This window comes from Phalangium opilio, unplaced genomic scaffold (genome assembly GCF_054372755.1).
Source record: "Phalangium opilio isolate 3A_F unplaced genomic scaffold, DU_Popi_V2 ptg000039l_2, whole genome shotgun sequence".
Taxonomy (NCBI): Eukaryota; Metazoa; Arthropoda; class Arachnida; order Opiliones; family Phalangiidae; genus Phalangium; species Phalangium opilio.
In genome coordinates this window covers 2,018,587-2,032,636 of record NW_028324163.1, presented here as the reverse complement: position 1 = coordinate 2,032,636, position 14,050 = coordinate 2,018,587, and the positions used below count along the sequence as shown (strand labels likewise).

At 35.8% G+C, this 14,050-nt stretch overlaps 1 protein-coding gene across 1 annotated transcript; it reads left to right on the top strand.

Annotated features, from left to right (window-relative positions):
- The first annotated feature begins 10,316 nt into the window (after positions 1 to 10,316).
- LOC149680218 (uncharacterized) lies at positions 10,317 to 12,485 on the top strand. Its single transcript, XM_089834595.1, has 3 exons — positions 10,317 to 11,082; positions 11,461 to 11,664; positions 11,722 to 12,485. The coding sequence occupies exons 1-3, from the start codon at positions 10,317 to 10,319 to the stop codon at positions 12,483 to 12,485; spliced, it is 1,734 nt and encodes a 577-aa protein (XP_089690721.1).
- The last annotated feature ends 1,565 nt before the right edge of the window (positions 12,486 to 14,050 follow it).

Sequence of the window (14,050 nt, the reverse complement as noted above, 5' to 3'; positions counted from 1 at the left end):
AGTAATTAATGTAATGATAAAATCTTTTGGGGGAATGAAATTGTGCCCGAAAACCCGAGATAAGTAAATTATTGAAATTTATTACCACTAAAATAAGTTATTTCAACGGAAAACGGTAATGGAACGTGGTTCTTTCTTAAGCATGCCTTTAAGTTTCAATTAAAAAGAAAAATTAATATCTGATCCTTCAGTCAGTGATAACCTCAGTCTTATCGATACCTTTTAGGTCTTGATTCTAATCAAGACATTTTTGATTAATTTAAGGTGGCATAAGGATCGTTTTAAATAATCCCCCATGACATTGTATCTCAACACATGGTTCTACGTCACCCACGATTCCTTACAATAAATATTGAAGTTTTAATTGACATTCAGAATAACATCACTCAGAAACACCCGTTCAAAGTCACCTCAGTTGTCGTGAAGTTTAACAGAATTTCTTGGGCAAACCCACAATAATTAACTGATTTTGTAATTGACGATAACGAATAAGATTTAAAAATTCAAAATCTTCCAAAAGTCCGATTTTTACCTGTATTTAAAATATCGATCCTTTCCAACCAACTCAAATTGGGAATTCATTGTCATTTTGGGGTCCACATAAATGCTACCACGCACAATCCGAAACTGTCAAGAGGTCCAAATAATGGCTCGTAACTAAGACGACGCTAGTTAATCGTGGTTTATTTTAATCAAGAATATCTCGCACTGTCTAAACTCAGACATAATTATTTGTAAATAACCTTTCATCGTTCTGCTTAGCCATTAGTTTAATATCCGATTCCTACTGCTACTCTGTAAAATCCTAGTATTTATTAAAAGGATATATTCGTTTTAAGTAAAGGGGCCTGGAATCAACTTGAAGAGGGAAATTTTAGGCTAGAATGAGCCAACGACGCTCTTTATTTGACAAGTGAAAATAGCCAGAAATTGAAGTATAAGGTAACAGGGCTGGCATTCTTTAAATCTGTCAAATCAATTGGAGATAATATTTAACAGAATTGTAATTTAAACTTCAGTAGGGTTATGGCATCGGGTATTTATTTTAAGACTCGTCCTATCCACGCAGCGTTTGGGTAATGCGCGTCACCAGAACCATGCTGGGAGTTCGTTTACTCCAATCTCTGCTCTTTTAAACCGTTGTTTAAAATAATAATTGGCAATTAAAAGAAAACTTTAATCTTTTGAGAGTGTTATTTAAATAAATTCGAGTTTTATAATTACTTATAATTTAACCAATTAAACTCAGGAAGTTAGATTTTTATTTTAAGTGTTATAATTAAACCAACCTTACAAAAGTTTTACATTCAGGAGTTTTGCATGGAAAATCACCCGTTTTCGCTGATAATATTTACTTCTTTTGAGGTTGAATTATATTATAGTTAGTTTGAAATTACTTTCCATTTAAAGACCCTCGCGATTAATAAGATTTTCGGAAAAATTAGTAAAAGTTAAGATAATTGTTCTGGTAATGGTGTTAGTCAAATAATAATATGGTCTCGGGTTTTGTTTATAGCTGTAATTGCCTTCAATTAAATTTAATCTCTCAACTTTTGGATGAAAATGATTATGTCTGAAACTCAAAATTTGTTGAAGTTAAATAAAATCTTCTGGTAATAGAGTTTAATAAAAATATGGTTTCCAGGTTTAATTATTCATTTTATCTCCGTCATTAAAACTTAATTTCTCAACTTTTAGAATAGCGTTTGAATATCTAAAACTTTCAGAGTCTTTTCGGCGTACCTTTAATAATTAACTAATTTCTAAAATCAACGATTTCATTTTGGATTTTGAAATGCAATTTTATTTGTATCAACTACATCTTAATTGAGTTGTAATATTTTCAAGGTTACATTGGCAACTTCAACTTCGTTTTTTCCCTACAAAACTGTCTTAAGACGTCGAACTATCAACTATAGTGTCTTGAAACGTAAACTATATCTCGATATTTTTATCAGTTTTAATTTGTGAATTATAATAAAGATGACACTCTTGTGCAAATAATTTAATTAATACATATGATATCATAAGCGCGTAATTACTTCCTTTCAATTAATGACGTAACAAGAAGTGACGTAAAGTGAATATTTTTCCTTGGGACGCCGTAGATTTTGAAGTTGAAGAAAATTAGTAAATTTTTCGAAATTCGATATCCTTTGGTTTACGTAATAAATTTTCAGACAGCGTTTAAGAATATTTCGGTTATGGCCGCGGCTACTGCTCCAGACATCAGCAAGAAAAGCAAGAAGAATGGAACGAAAACGCTTCTGAGGTCCAAATCAGTAACGCTTTTCACCGGTTTCTTCCAAGTGACCAGTTCAGTTAAGTTTTTAATCTCGAAATCCACATATTTCAACGCTTGTGTTTCGTAATAAGGCCTCATGCTGCAAAATTAACATTTGTCAAACTATTTAATGCGATACAATTCATACCGACATCAATTGGACGGACTCGTGCACTATGGGATGGCTTCTTATCCAAGAGGTGTTGAACAAGAAGTGCAAGGACTCGAATCCAATATCGTGCTGCGAAAAGTAAAGTCCTCTTTTGTCAGCCAAGAGCTCTTTGCTCTCGAAATCAGTTTTAAGTAATTCTCCCAGGAACCAAGTCAAGTAGGTATCTGATATGATAAGGGCTTTTTCTCCGGCGAGAATGGGAGAGTATCCGTCAATCATCGCGTATTCCACTGCGTTGGAGAAAATCGACTCTTGGTCGAATGAATCTAGCCATTCCTTAACCAAGGGGTCCTGCGTTGCCTTTAAATACGCACAAATGACGCCTGAAGAATAAAGCAACCTAACACGGAAACGTCATTTTACCAAATATTTCAAAAACTCCAGAGTTCCGGCTTCTTTTATCATTGTTGGGGGAATTCCCGATTTGATCAAGTCCGAGAGGGTGTCGATGCAATTGTAGCTTTCCGTCGTGAATTCCGTGCGCAAGAAACAACCCAAGAAAAACAGAATGAAAGTCACTCCTATCAACCACGACGCAGCGAGCAGACGACAAGTAATATGGGGAAAAATGAAGGGAACGGCTATGGAGTGAAATTTTGTCTGATTACAGTGCTAACTATAAGACATAATGGGAAATGTTCTTTTCAAATATAAGGAAGGAACCCTTAGTTGCTTACGTTCGGTGCACAAGAGGGACGCGTTCTGCCAGATGTTCTCCAGGGTTTCTTGGGCCAGTTTCTTGACATTTCTCTTGTTGGTCAACGACTTGTATTTGTTGGTTACGATGGAGTGAAAGACGAGCAAAAGTGATAAAACAACCAAGGTTAACCCCGTTAAAATTACCACCTAATAGAACCAAGAATGTAATGCAATGTGTTTGGTTTTGAGTATTTTGTATTTGAGGAAATTTTACATCAGTGTCCATATTTAAGAAGGACAAGGAAGTGGACACGACTCTCTTTGGGGCACCCGAAAGGATAATTGTCCTGGCTGATTCGAACACCGGAGACGGAGTGAACTGTTCCTGTCGGCCCTCGAAAACAGAGAGTGGCGCGGGAATCATGATACCATGAGAATTCTCAATACAACAATAATTAAAGAGTCATTAATAATTTGTATTTCTATCTTTATATTTGTATTGATATCTCTTGCACTTACGTTGAACTTGTCAGTATACATGTCATTCTAATTTAAAAAACTGACTTCATGTCCTTTGTAAATTATCCTTAATATCATAGACAGAGTTAAATCATTTATAATTGGGCATTAAAGGACTGTAAAAAAGGCATCGGCGGGTGGGTAAAAATTATTTGAACTACGTCACAGGCACCAAGTGACGTGAAGTGAGTCTTGACACCTAGTTGTCGTTTTTCGGGAGACTGTAGCGCCATTTCTCTGAAATGGTTGTATTCAAAATAAGATTGAACTAAGCTTCTCTGAACTACTCATTTCCTCGGTCACGGAACTATGACGTATTTCAAATAATTTTCACCAACTCGCCAAAACTTTCTTTACGGACCCTTTAATATAAGTTTACAAGCGTCTAAAAAGGTGCTGCAAATCATTTTTTGAGAGATAACAAGTGCGTTAAGACAATTATTTTAATGAATAGTCAAATCGAAACATTACTTTATGTTGAACGATCGTTTTAAATAATCAGCCATGACATTGTACCGCAGCACCTGGTTCTTCATCTCCCATGATTCCTAACAAAAACATGGAAGTTTAATAGCCGTCGAGTAAAATGACACTCAGACCCAATGTTAATAGGCTCACCAGAACTGTAGTAAAGTTGAGCGGAGTTTCTCGGTCTAACCTACAATTAGTAATCAACGATAACATTTAAGTTTTCAAAATTAAAATTCTACAAGTGCCCGGTTTTTACCTGTATTTCAAATATCGATCCTTTCCAACAAATTCAATTCGGTTATTCATTGTTATTTTGGGACCCACTTAAATGCTACCACGCATTATCCGAAACTGTCAAGAGTTCAAAAATAACAGCTCGTTACTAAGACGACACTAGTTAATCGCGATTGCTTTTAATCAAGAATATCTCGCACTGTCTAAACTCAGATATAATTATTTGTAAATAACCCTTTATTGTTCTGCTTAGCTTTTAGTTTAATATCCGAATCCTACTGCTACTCTGTAAAATGATTGTATTTATTAAGACGATAACGGGTTCTGGAATCAACTTGAAGATGGCGATTTTAAACTAGAATGCGCTATCGACGCTCTTTATTTGACTAGTGACAATAGCCTGAAGGATAAGGTAAAGACTAAAGTAACAGGGCTGGTATTCTTTAAATCTCTCAAATCAATTGGAGATAATATTGAACAGAATTGTAATTTAAATGTGTGCTTGCCTTTCAATAGGGTTATGGCATCGGGTATATCTTCTAGACTCGTGTTCTATCCACGCAGCGTTTCGGTAATGCGCGTCACCAGAAACAACGACTCTCGGCTTTTTTAAACTGGCGTGTTTAAAAATATAACGAGTCAATTAGAAAAATTTTTTAAGCTTTTTGGCATGCTATATAAGTAAATTGGAGTTTTATAATTACCAACAGTTTAACGAATTATACCCAGATCGTTTAGTAATTTTATCAAGTGATATAACTAAACCAACTTTAGGAAAGTTTTAAATTGAAAAGTTAAACAATGAAAAGTCTGAAATTACTTTCCTTTTAAAGGTCCTAGCGTTCAATCGGATTTACAGAAAAATTAGTTAAAGTTAAGAAAATTATTCTGGTAATGGAGTCAGTTAGATAATAATAAAGTTCCGGGTTCTATTCTATTCTTTAATTGTCTGCAATAAAATTTAATTTATCAACTTTCATATACAATTTTTTAACTTGAAATTGGTTAAAGCTAAAGTAATTATTCTGCTTATGGAGTTAGATAATAATATAGTTCCGGGTTCTATATAGTTCTTTAATTGTCTGCAATAAAATTTTATTTCTCAACTTCCATATGAAAATTTTTAACTGGTTAAACTAATTATTCTGCTAATGGAGTTAGTTTAGTTAAAATATGGTTTCCGGGGTTATTCAATGCTTTAATTTCCTTCAATTTAATTTAATCTCAGCTTTTAATTGAAAATTTCAATGACTGAAATTTTTGGTGTCTCTTTGACGTACCTATAATAAAAGTTCTCCTTTTATAGTACCTGTGGTTTTGTAAAACACCAAACTACCTATTCTGATCATGGTTTTGTAGAGTGTGTGAGTGTGGATCTCAAGGCCTGATTTTAATGGACACAATGTGTATGAGAGCTAGTTTCCCCCCCCTTTATCGCGCGAGAGGATGGAAAGTTTGCTTGTACTCTTACCGATTAGAGTCTATTACGTTGGAGTACACAAAGTTTTCAAAACGTGTAACAGATAGTAGAATTAAAAACATTCATTTTCATATTCATTCCAAATTTAATGGTACGATGCATTTAAAGAAGTGTAAAGAAGTGCAAGTGCAATGACGAGTTGCAATGAGTTGTGCCCGTTCCACACGTAGCTATCACGAAACTATTTTTGACCTTGTAAAATTCAGCGCAAAGTAGGGCTGTTCGATACTACTCGATGCCAACTTGGTATCGAGTACTTCAATCTTTCGATACCGGTATCGAGTACCGTTTCTGAGATCCGATACAGGTATCGAGTATTTTAAAAAAATCCGAAGCATCGAGTACTTTTTTCCCTATCTTCCCCCCCTGCGATCTAGAGTGGGATATAGACCGAGTGGGGAAAGGTGAAGCCCCGCCCATTGACATGCGTGGTAACCACTGGATGTTTTACTTCCAACAGCAACACGTAGATGGCGGGAAAATCTATACTTTGGCGCAAAATTTAAAATGCTTCGTTTTACAACATTGGTGTTGATATAGATAATGTTAGTTCAAATCTTAATAAAAAGGTGAATACTTGTGTTAAAATATAGATTTTAAAATATATTTCCCACCATGTTTTAAACACAACATACACAATGTTTATTGCTAAACAATAAAATATTTACATGTAATATTATTAATCCCAACGTTAGGAAAAATGGTTAAAATTATTTGTTGACCGAGCGATGATGCCTAAATTGGAAAATACCTGCACTAGCTTCTTTGCAAGATCATGTCTTGTTTTTTCGATGAAAAACTAATAGTGTTCTAATGGCTATTTTGTTTGAAGGATCATTTTTCTCTGAATTTTGCAGTTAATTCCTGGATGAAGAGAGTAGTTTTGTAAAGTGCGGTGCTGAAAGTCAATTTAGCTACCAAAAAAGTTAATAATGACGATAATGAAACAGACTGAATGTATGTTAAACTTGTTTTGTTATTGTCTTAACTTTGCATTAATATAGCCGAAGCAAAACAAGTTTAACATACATTCATTCTATTTCATAATCGTGATTATTTACATTTTTGGGCAATTAACAAGTAACTTCATGCGCCGTACTTTACAAAGACTTCTCTCCTCATAAACCTCAATAAATCACAAAAACAACCGTGATCACAAACAAGCAAGATATATTTTACTAAATCTAAACTGATTATACAGTTCCGCTGTTCATTCTTTTATTCATCATAGGGGCTTCAATTGATCTGCATTTGGGAGTTTATTTGTTATTTCTACCAAAGTAATTCAGAGAAAAATTATAATTGAATGTTTATTGTGTATAAAAAAGTTGTAAAACAACTCACGAGATTATACACTTGGTACACATTTTCAATACAAAATATCAAGAGAATTACGCATAAATCAAATAGTCACGCGCACAAATTTAATTTGGTAAAAAGAAAGTAGTAAATCAGGGATTTTTTTCTCTCTCTCTTCTTTTAACATTTAGTAACATTATACTGCGTTTGTAAAATGTATTTTGGGCTGCGCAAATGTTAAGAAGCAGAACAATTAAGAGCATTTAATAGAGTCGAGAGCTGGAGAATGCTATGAACTAACTTGTGAGTAAAAGTAACATGCTTCAGTCATTAATTTTGAGGAGTTCCAAGATTGCCAATAATAGTCCATATTTATATTTATAGCTTTAGGTGAAAAGTATTTATGACTGAACTCTATAAAACTACGCTGAACTGCTTCTACTGTTTTTTTAGGAAAAATTGCTACCCCAGGCAACCCAACAAAACGGCAACATGGAACGAACTAGGCTTAAATATAAGATTCGGTGATGATGCAGAGATTTCAATAGTCATGGTGACGTGCCCACAAAAACGAAACTTAGCGTCGAATATAGTACCCAAATCTTTAGTTTGAGTTGCTGTGCGGATGGGTTTGGAGTCAATTAATTAGGAGTTCAGCAACATTCAAACGAAATGGTCATTAGAAAACTATTATTCTTTCATTGATAGAACAAGACATTACCTTGCAAAGACGGAAGTGCCGGTACTTTCTTTTTAAGGCATCATTGCTCGGTCCACTGATAAATTTCCTGACATTGGGATTATTTGGGAAATATGCATTAATTTCTGTGTTTCTGAAACTCGAAAATGGCTATTTAAAACCCATATTTATTTAAGAAATAATAAATTTAAATCTAAACAAACTACTCCCATAATTATACATTTGATATAGCAAAAATCATGAACTTATATTTACTTCTATTGTTTAGTAATAAACAATGTGTATGTTGTGTTTAAAACATGGTGAGAAATATATTTTAAAATTTATCTTTTAACACAAATATTCACCTTTTTATTAAGATTTGAACTAACATTATCTATATGAAAACCAATGTTGTAAAACGAAGCATTTTAAATTTCGCGCCAAAGTATAGATTTTCCCGCCATCTACGTGTTGCTGTTGGAAGTAAAACATCCAGTGGTTACCGCGCATGTCAATGGGTGGGGCTTCACCTTTCCCCACTCGGTCTATATCCCACTCTACTGCGATCTAAGGAAGGTTTCATTTTTATAACTTGTGGCCAATCATTTGCCATATATTTTATCACGTGAATATTTCCCTCATCGACATAGTCCCAAGAGGGTCCATCGTCCGTTCCTAGAGTTGACTCTTGACTGACGTCACTCGTTCTTGTCTTGGCTTGTTCAACATGCGGCACCCGCGTGTTGCATGACGTCACTGTCATCCGATTCGCAATTTGCGAAATGATTGGCCACCGTGGCCACGGCGCATACGCTCAGGGGCGGGCCTCCCCTAATTTCTCGCGGATCCGGGTGAGCCTGTGAGGGTGACGGACTACTCACTCAGTCAGTCAGTCTGCAGGTATACGCCATTACGCCGTAAATTGCCGCCATTAATTATCTGCGATGATGACTCGATGAGGTTCTTCTCTTCTTCTGTTCTTCTTTCAACTTCTTTGTTTAAATCGTCTGTCGCTGTTGTAAGTTTAAACTCCCAAGTGCCAACCCCTAATCGGAATTAATCTTAATAATTTAACAATGTTAAACGAGTATAACTAAAAATAAGTGACGCGGAAAACCACATTTAGTCATAATAGGCTATGGCGGCTAGCTATTATTTTTTAAAAACTTTAAGCCTTTGCGCTTAGCGGGAAAACGCGACGTCGCGCGGCGGCGTGAGAACGACTTAACGAAATCAAGCAATAGTAAGCTAAGCTATGGCGGCTACTCGTTTTTTTTGACGGATAGAGACATTCCGCGTTGGGTCTCGTCCCAGTTCTTCAATTTGTCGATTGTCAGTAACCAATCGTTGGTTTAATTAAAAGTAAGTATTGAAATACTATGTATCAAGCTTGTGAGTTAAATAATTTAATGTATTGATTTTTATTTTATTTATAATGCAGTTTAGTTACAAATTCTTAGAGCCTGACAATCCTAAGATGACATCGCTATTTTTGCATTGAATTTACGAATATACTAGTGAACTACAATTACAACTTAGTCAAGCGGAGTCAATATTCAAAGTCCTCTTTTGTGTAATGGTATGAAGTGAAATAATTGCAATATTTTGTCCTTTCCACTGTATGTAATTAGTAACCACTATTTGTTTTCAGTAGTTTAGGCATTCACATACAATGCAGTTTAGTTACAAATTTTTAAAGCCTGACAATCCTAAGATGGCATCGCTATTTTTTCATTGAATTTATCAATCTACTAGTTAACTACAATTACTACTTAGTCAAAGCGAGTCAATATTCAAGGTCCTCTTTTGTGAAATGGTATGAAGTGAAATAATTGCAATATTTTGTCCTTACTGCTGTATATAATTAGTAACCAATATTTATTTTCTGTATTTTAGGCATTCACATACAATGCAGTTTAATTACAAATTCTTAGAGCCTGACAATCCTAGGATGCCATCGCTATTTTTGCATTATAATTACTACTTAGTCAAGCGGAGTCAATATTCAACTGAAATAATTGCAATATTTTGTCCTTTCCGCTGTATGTAATTACCACTAATTATTTTCAGTAGGCATTCACCATTTTCTTGAATGCAGTTTGACCATCTATTATTTGAAGTCCATCCAAAATTCCACTTTTGGTTCATTTACTTTTGGTCCATTTAAAGACTTCTACGTTTACATCTCTAAACCAAAGAAATATGTGATTATGAAAAGTCCACTTGAAAATCTGTAAGTTCGAAACTTGGATATTGACCAGTATTGAACCTGGGAAAGCTGCAACTGCCCTTGGAAATCTAAAAGTCATCCCACACCTAAATTCCCTTAAAGAAATTTGTTATTTGAGAAAGTCAATTTTGTTATTTCTAAAATTTATAGTGGAAGTTTTATAGTCCATTTTAGGTTAGATTCATTTTACACTTGTTTCATTGCAAAGACAAGAGTGATGTAGACCCTCTTCATAGTTAATAATGTGGTTGAGAAGTATTTAGTATTTTTATTGTATAACCAACCATAAATTATTGGTATACCAAAATGGCCCTCATTAAGAGAAAACGTGCAGCATGGGATCATTTCACTAAACGAACTAAAAATATTGCGGCATGTAATTATTGTGACAAACTTATTTTGACATCTGGTAACACGAGTAATTTACTTAAACATTTACGAACTAATCATCATCTAAACGTTGAATCCAAGGCAGACCAACCTGACCTTTTAGTACCAAAAGCCCCTACTGCACTTTCAATCGAAAATGAAAACCCCACTATATTATTGGGAACCGCGACTTCAATCGAAAATGAAAACCCCACCACGACTTCGTTACCAAGTACAAGTACATCTTCAACTGAATCAGTAGCGTTAAAAAAAATACCTAGCATCCAAGTAGCTTCAGAATCTCACAACCAGCTAACTTTAACCGAAAGTTTTCATAGAGCAGCAGCATTTAATTCGGGAGGCAATAAGAATTTAGAACTCACTGATGCTATTCATTTCATGGTTGCTCGAGACCTATTGCCCCTTAGTGTGGTTGACGGACAGGGCTTTCGTTATTTAATGAAAGTTGCAGTCCCCCGTTATAAACTCCCATGTAGGAAAACAGTAACGGCTGGTTTAGATTTAAAATACACAAAACTAGTTGAAACTCTTAAATCTGTAATAAATTCTGTAGAACATGTTTCATTAACTTCCGATATATGGTCGGAAAGTTGTTCTAACACCTCTTTTATTGGGGTTACGGTTCATTACATTTTTGAGGAAGAACATAGATCGCATAATTTGACTGTAGAGGAGTTCCCAGGTAGCCACACTTCGGAGGCCATTGCAACGAAATTTTAGCTGATTGGAATATATCAGTTATGAAAGTGGTAGGCTGTGTCACAGACAATGGAGCCAATATTGTTAGGGCTGTAAAAGACACCTTTGGCGAATTTAAACATTTACCGTGTTTTGCTCATACGTTAAATCTGGTGGCCCAAGAATCGTTATCTATCGACAAACCAAAGACTTTAGTTAAAAAGTCAAAACCCTTGTACATTTTTTAAATCTAGTCCTTTAGCTACTTCCCAATTAAATGATGCACAGACAAAAACAGGAAAATCTATTTTAAAACTTATTTAAGAGGTACCAACTCGTTGGAATTCTTGTTATTTAATGATTAAACGTTACGTTGTTGTAGCTTTGTCTAAAAGTAGGCAAGCACCGCCAATAATTTCGGCATCCGAACTTGATGAACTACTAGAACTGAAATCTTTGTTGATACCTTTATTTGAGGTAACAACAGGGACTTCTTCAGAAAAGCATACTACTCTTTCAAAATTAATTCCATTAAGTAGATGTTTAAAAATTTCCATTTCGCAACAAGACTGTAAAACGGAGTGTGGTATTTCATTAAGAGCAAAACTATTGGAACAAATTTCCAAGCGCTTTTGTTTTCTAGAGCAAAATGAACTAATTGCTTGTTCAACAATTCTTGACCCTAGATTTAAGAAAACACATTTTGAGTCGCCATTGGCTTTTTCCAAAATGCTTGGAAAAATTGACAGGAAAATGAAAATTAATACTCTTGTAACTGAAACAGAACAATTAGCTGCACGTAAACCTCCGTCTACTACTGAAACTCAAAGCGTTTGGGGTGTTCATGAAACTTTAATTAAAAGTTCGAAAGTTAATTTAGATCGCTCTTACTCTGATGGTGAAATTGATCCATCATTGAAACAATATTTGAGCCTTCCATTAATAGAAAGAACAAGATGCCCAATTAAGTTTTGGTCTAAGTATGAACTAATATTCCCAGAGTTAGCTGCGGTAGCTTTAAATTATTTAGTAATTCCGGGTACTTCCGTATCAGCTGAACGTTTATTTTCAAGAGCTGGAAATGTTATTTCCGAAAAACGCAAAAGTTTAAGTGGCAAGCATTTGAAAAATCTAACATTCACGTCCCCTACGGCTGCTCCACTAGGAGGCAACTATGCTCCCGTAGTCTTGTTCGTCGCGGTCTTCGTGCTGTTGTCTAGGACGTATGATGCCCTACCTCGTCCTTGGTATGGGTTTCCGCGGGGATGGCGACCTCGTCCACGGTACCCGTTTGGTTGGGGACCGTGGACTGGTGTTGCCGCGGCTTTCTGGGCTCCGGGGCGATGGTCGAGGGAATATGGATTCCGGCCTGTGGTCCCAGACCACCGTTGCCAGATCGGGAGATAATCCCCGTGATGGGGTTTGGGTTTACTTTGGTGTCGGTTGATATTCATGACTGTTCTATGGAATTGGTATAGAAAAGAATGATGGAAGATCATAGTGTTCAATTGGACTTAAATAGATAAATGGTCTACAATCGCCACGCCCCCTTTTTTCTAATGGTCCAATAAGAACGATGCTTTACTTACGAAGATGGGTTTTTACCAGGAATAGTAAATAGTGGTCGAAGGTCAAGTTGTTTTCGGTTATAGGTACTTCCCCCCCCCTTTAACCGGACCTGGGCTCGAGACAATTGCATTGTTTTCAGTATCGGGTCACTCGCTCCCTTATCTTTTATGGAAGAAAGGGTTGCTGCAGTGCTATCGGACCAAGTTCAACTTTGACCTGCATTGAGAAATTGAGATCTTCATGGTTTAATTGTTTTCCTTTTTACAAAAGAACGTAAAAGCAAAGCAACACTTGGGAATTACTTGTGCAGAAAAACATGTGTTTATGTAAACCCCCCCTTTACGTTCTGAGTAAGAGGCAGCGCTAAGGGCAACAGCCTGCAGGTGTTACCTTGGCCTAGGCCTACCACGTGGACTTTTGAAATTATTAGCAAATTCTTGAAATGCGTTTCTAAATGGTTTGGTTTAATAAGCCTTTTTCTGTGTAAAAAGGGGTAAATAACCTTCAGTATAGAGAGAGGCCCTTGACCATATATGAGATGAGGTGACCTTTGAACTGACTTATCTAATTATCTTAATTATAGTTTTCACTAAGGGGTTGCATAAAATTCCTTACCCTATCTAGGCTTAAACTTCAGTGCAGTGTTGTCAGGCCTTCTGTGAGTTAAGTTGCGGTCAAGTACCGAATGAAACCATAAGTTTATAAGATATGTTCCATAAGTGTGTCACTGGTTAATGAGAGCTTGTCATGAAGTGACGTAGGTTAAACGTCATAGATTCTCGTAAAGCGACGCCTGGTGAGGCGCTGTCAAAGGCTTAGTAAAGACTAAGTAGGAAGATGGACTGCAAAACCGAGTGTAGTCAATTCTCGCGTCGTTCTCGAACTAGCTCTCAGTAAGCCTATAGAATTACAACGTATAACTAGTGTCATACTTATGGAACACATCTTATAAACTTATGGTGAAACTAAACTGCTAGCCTTTATCTATGCATTCTTTTGACTCACGAATGGCCTGGCAACACTGGGAAACTGCCTTTAATAGCCATTAATAGGAACTATGTATGAAAAATAATTATGAAAATTGGTCATCTCTGAAAATGTTTTTACCCCAGCTTACCCCATTTAAATACCTTTATTTGGTCATTTGTTTAATCACTTCTTATTAAAATTGTTAATCACTTTTTTCACTATTAATTAAGTGCAGGGAGGAGAGACTTGAGAGGGAGTGTTAAAGTGAATAGGCGCGTTCTTTCGCTTCGTGGCTAAAATCGTCTCTCTTTGGCGCTGACTCAGGGACTCATGGCGGTGTCCGCGCGCATGCGTCAAATTTAAAAACCGGCTTTGAACTAGAAGGGGAAGGTCGTGTTTGAATTTCTGCCATGGTTAACTATAAGAAGTGTTGT

Coding starts and splice junctions, on each gene's coding strand:
- LOC149680218 (XM_089834595.1), top strand. CDS start 10,317: ATGGCCCTCATTAAGAGAAAACGTGCAGCATGGGATCATTTCACTAAA. Junction 11,083..11,460: donor GACTGTAGAGGAGTTCCCAG/GTAGCCACACTT, acceptor ACGTTGTTGTAG/CTTTGTCTAAAAGTAGGCAA. Junction 11,665..11,721: donor AGACTGTAAAACGGAGTGTG/GTATTTCATTAA, acceptor TTTGTTTTCTAG/AGCAAAATGAACTAATTGCT.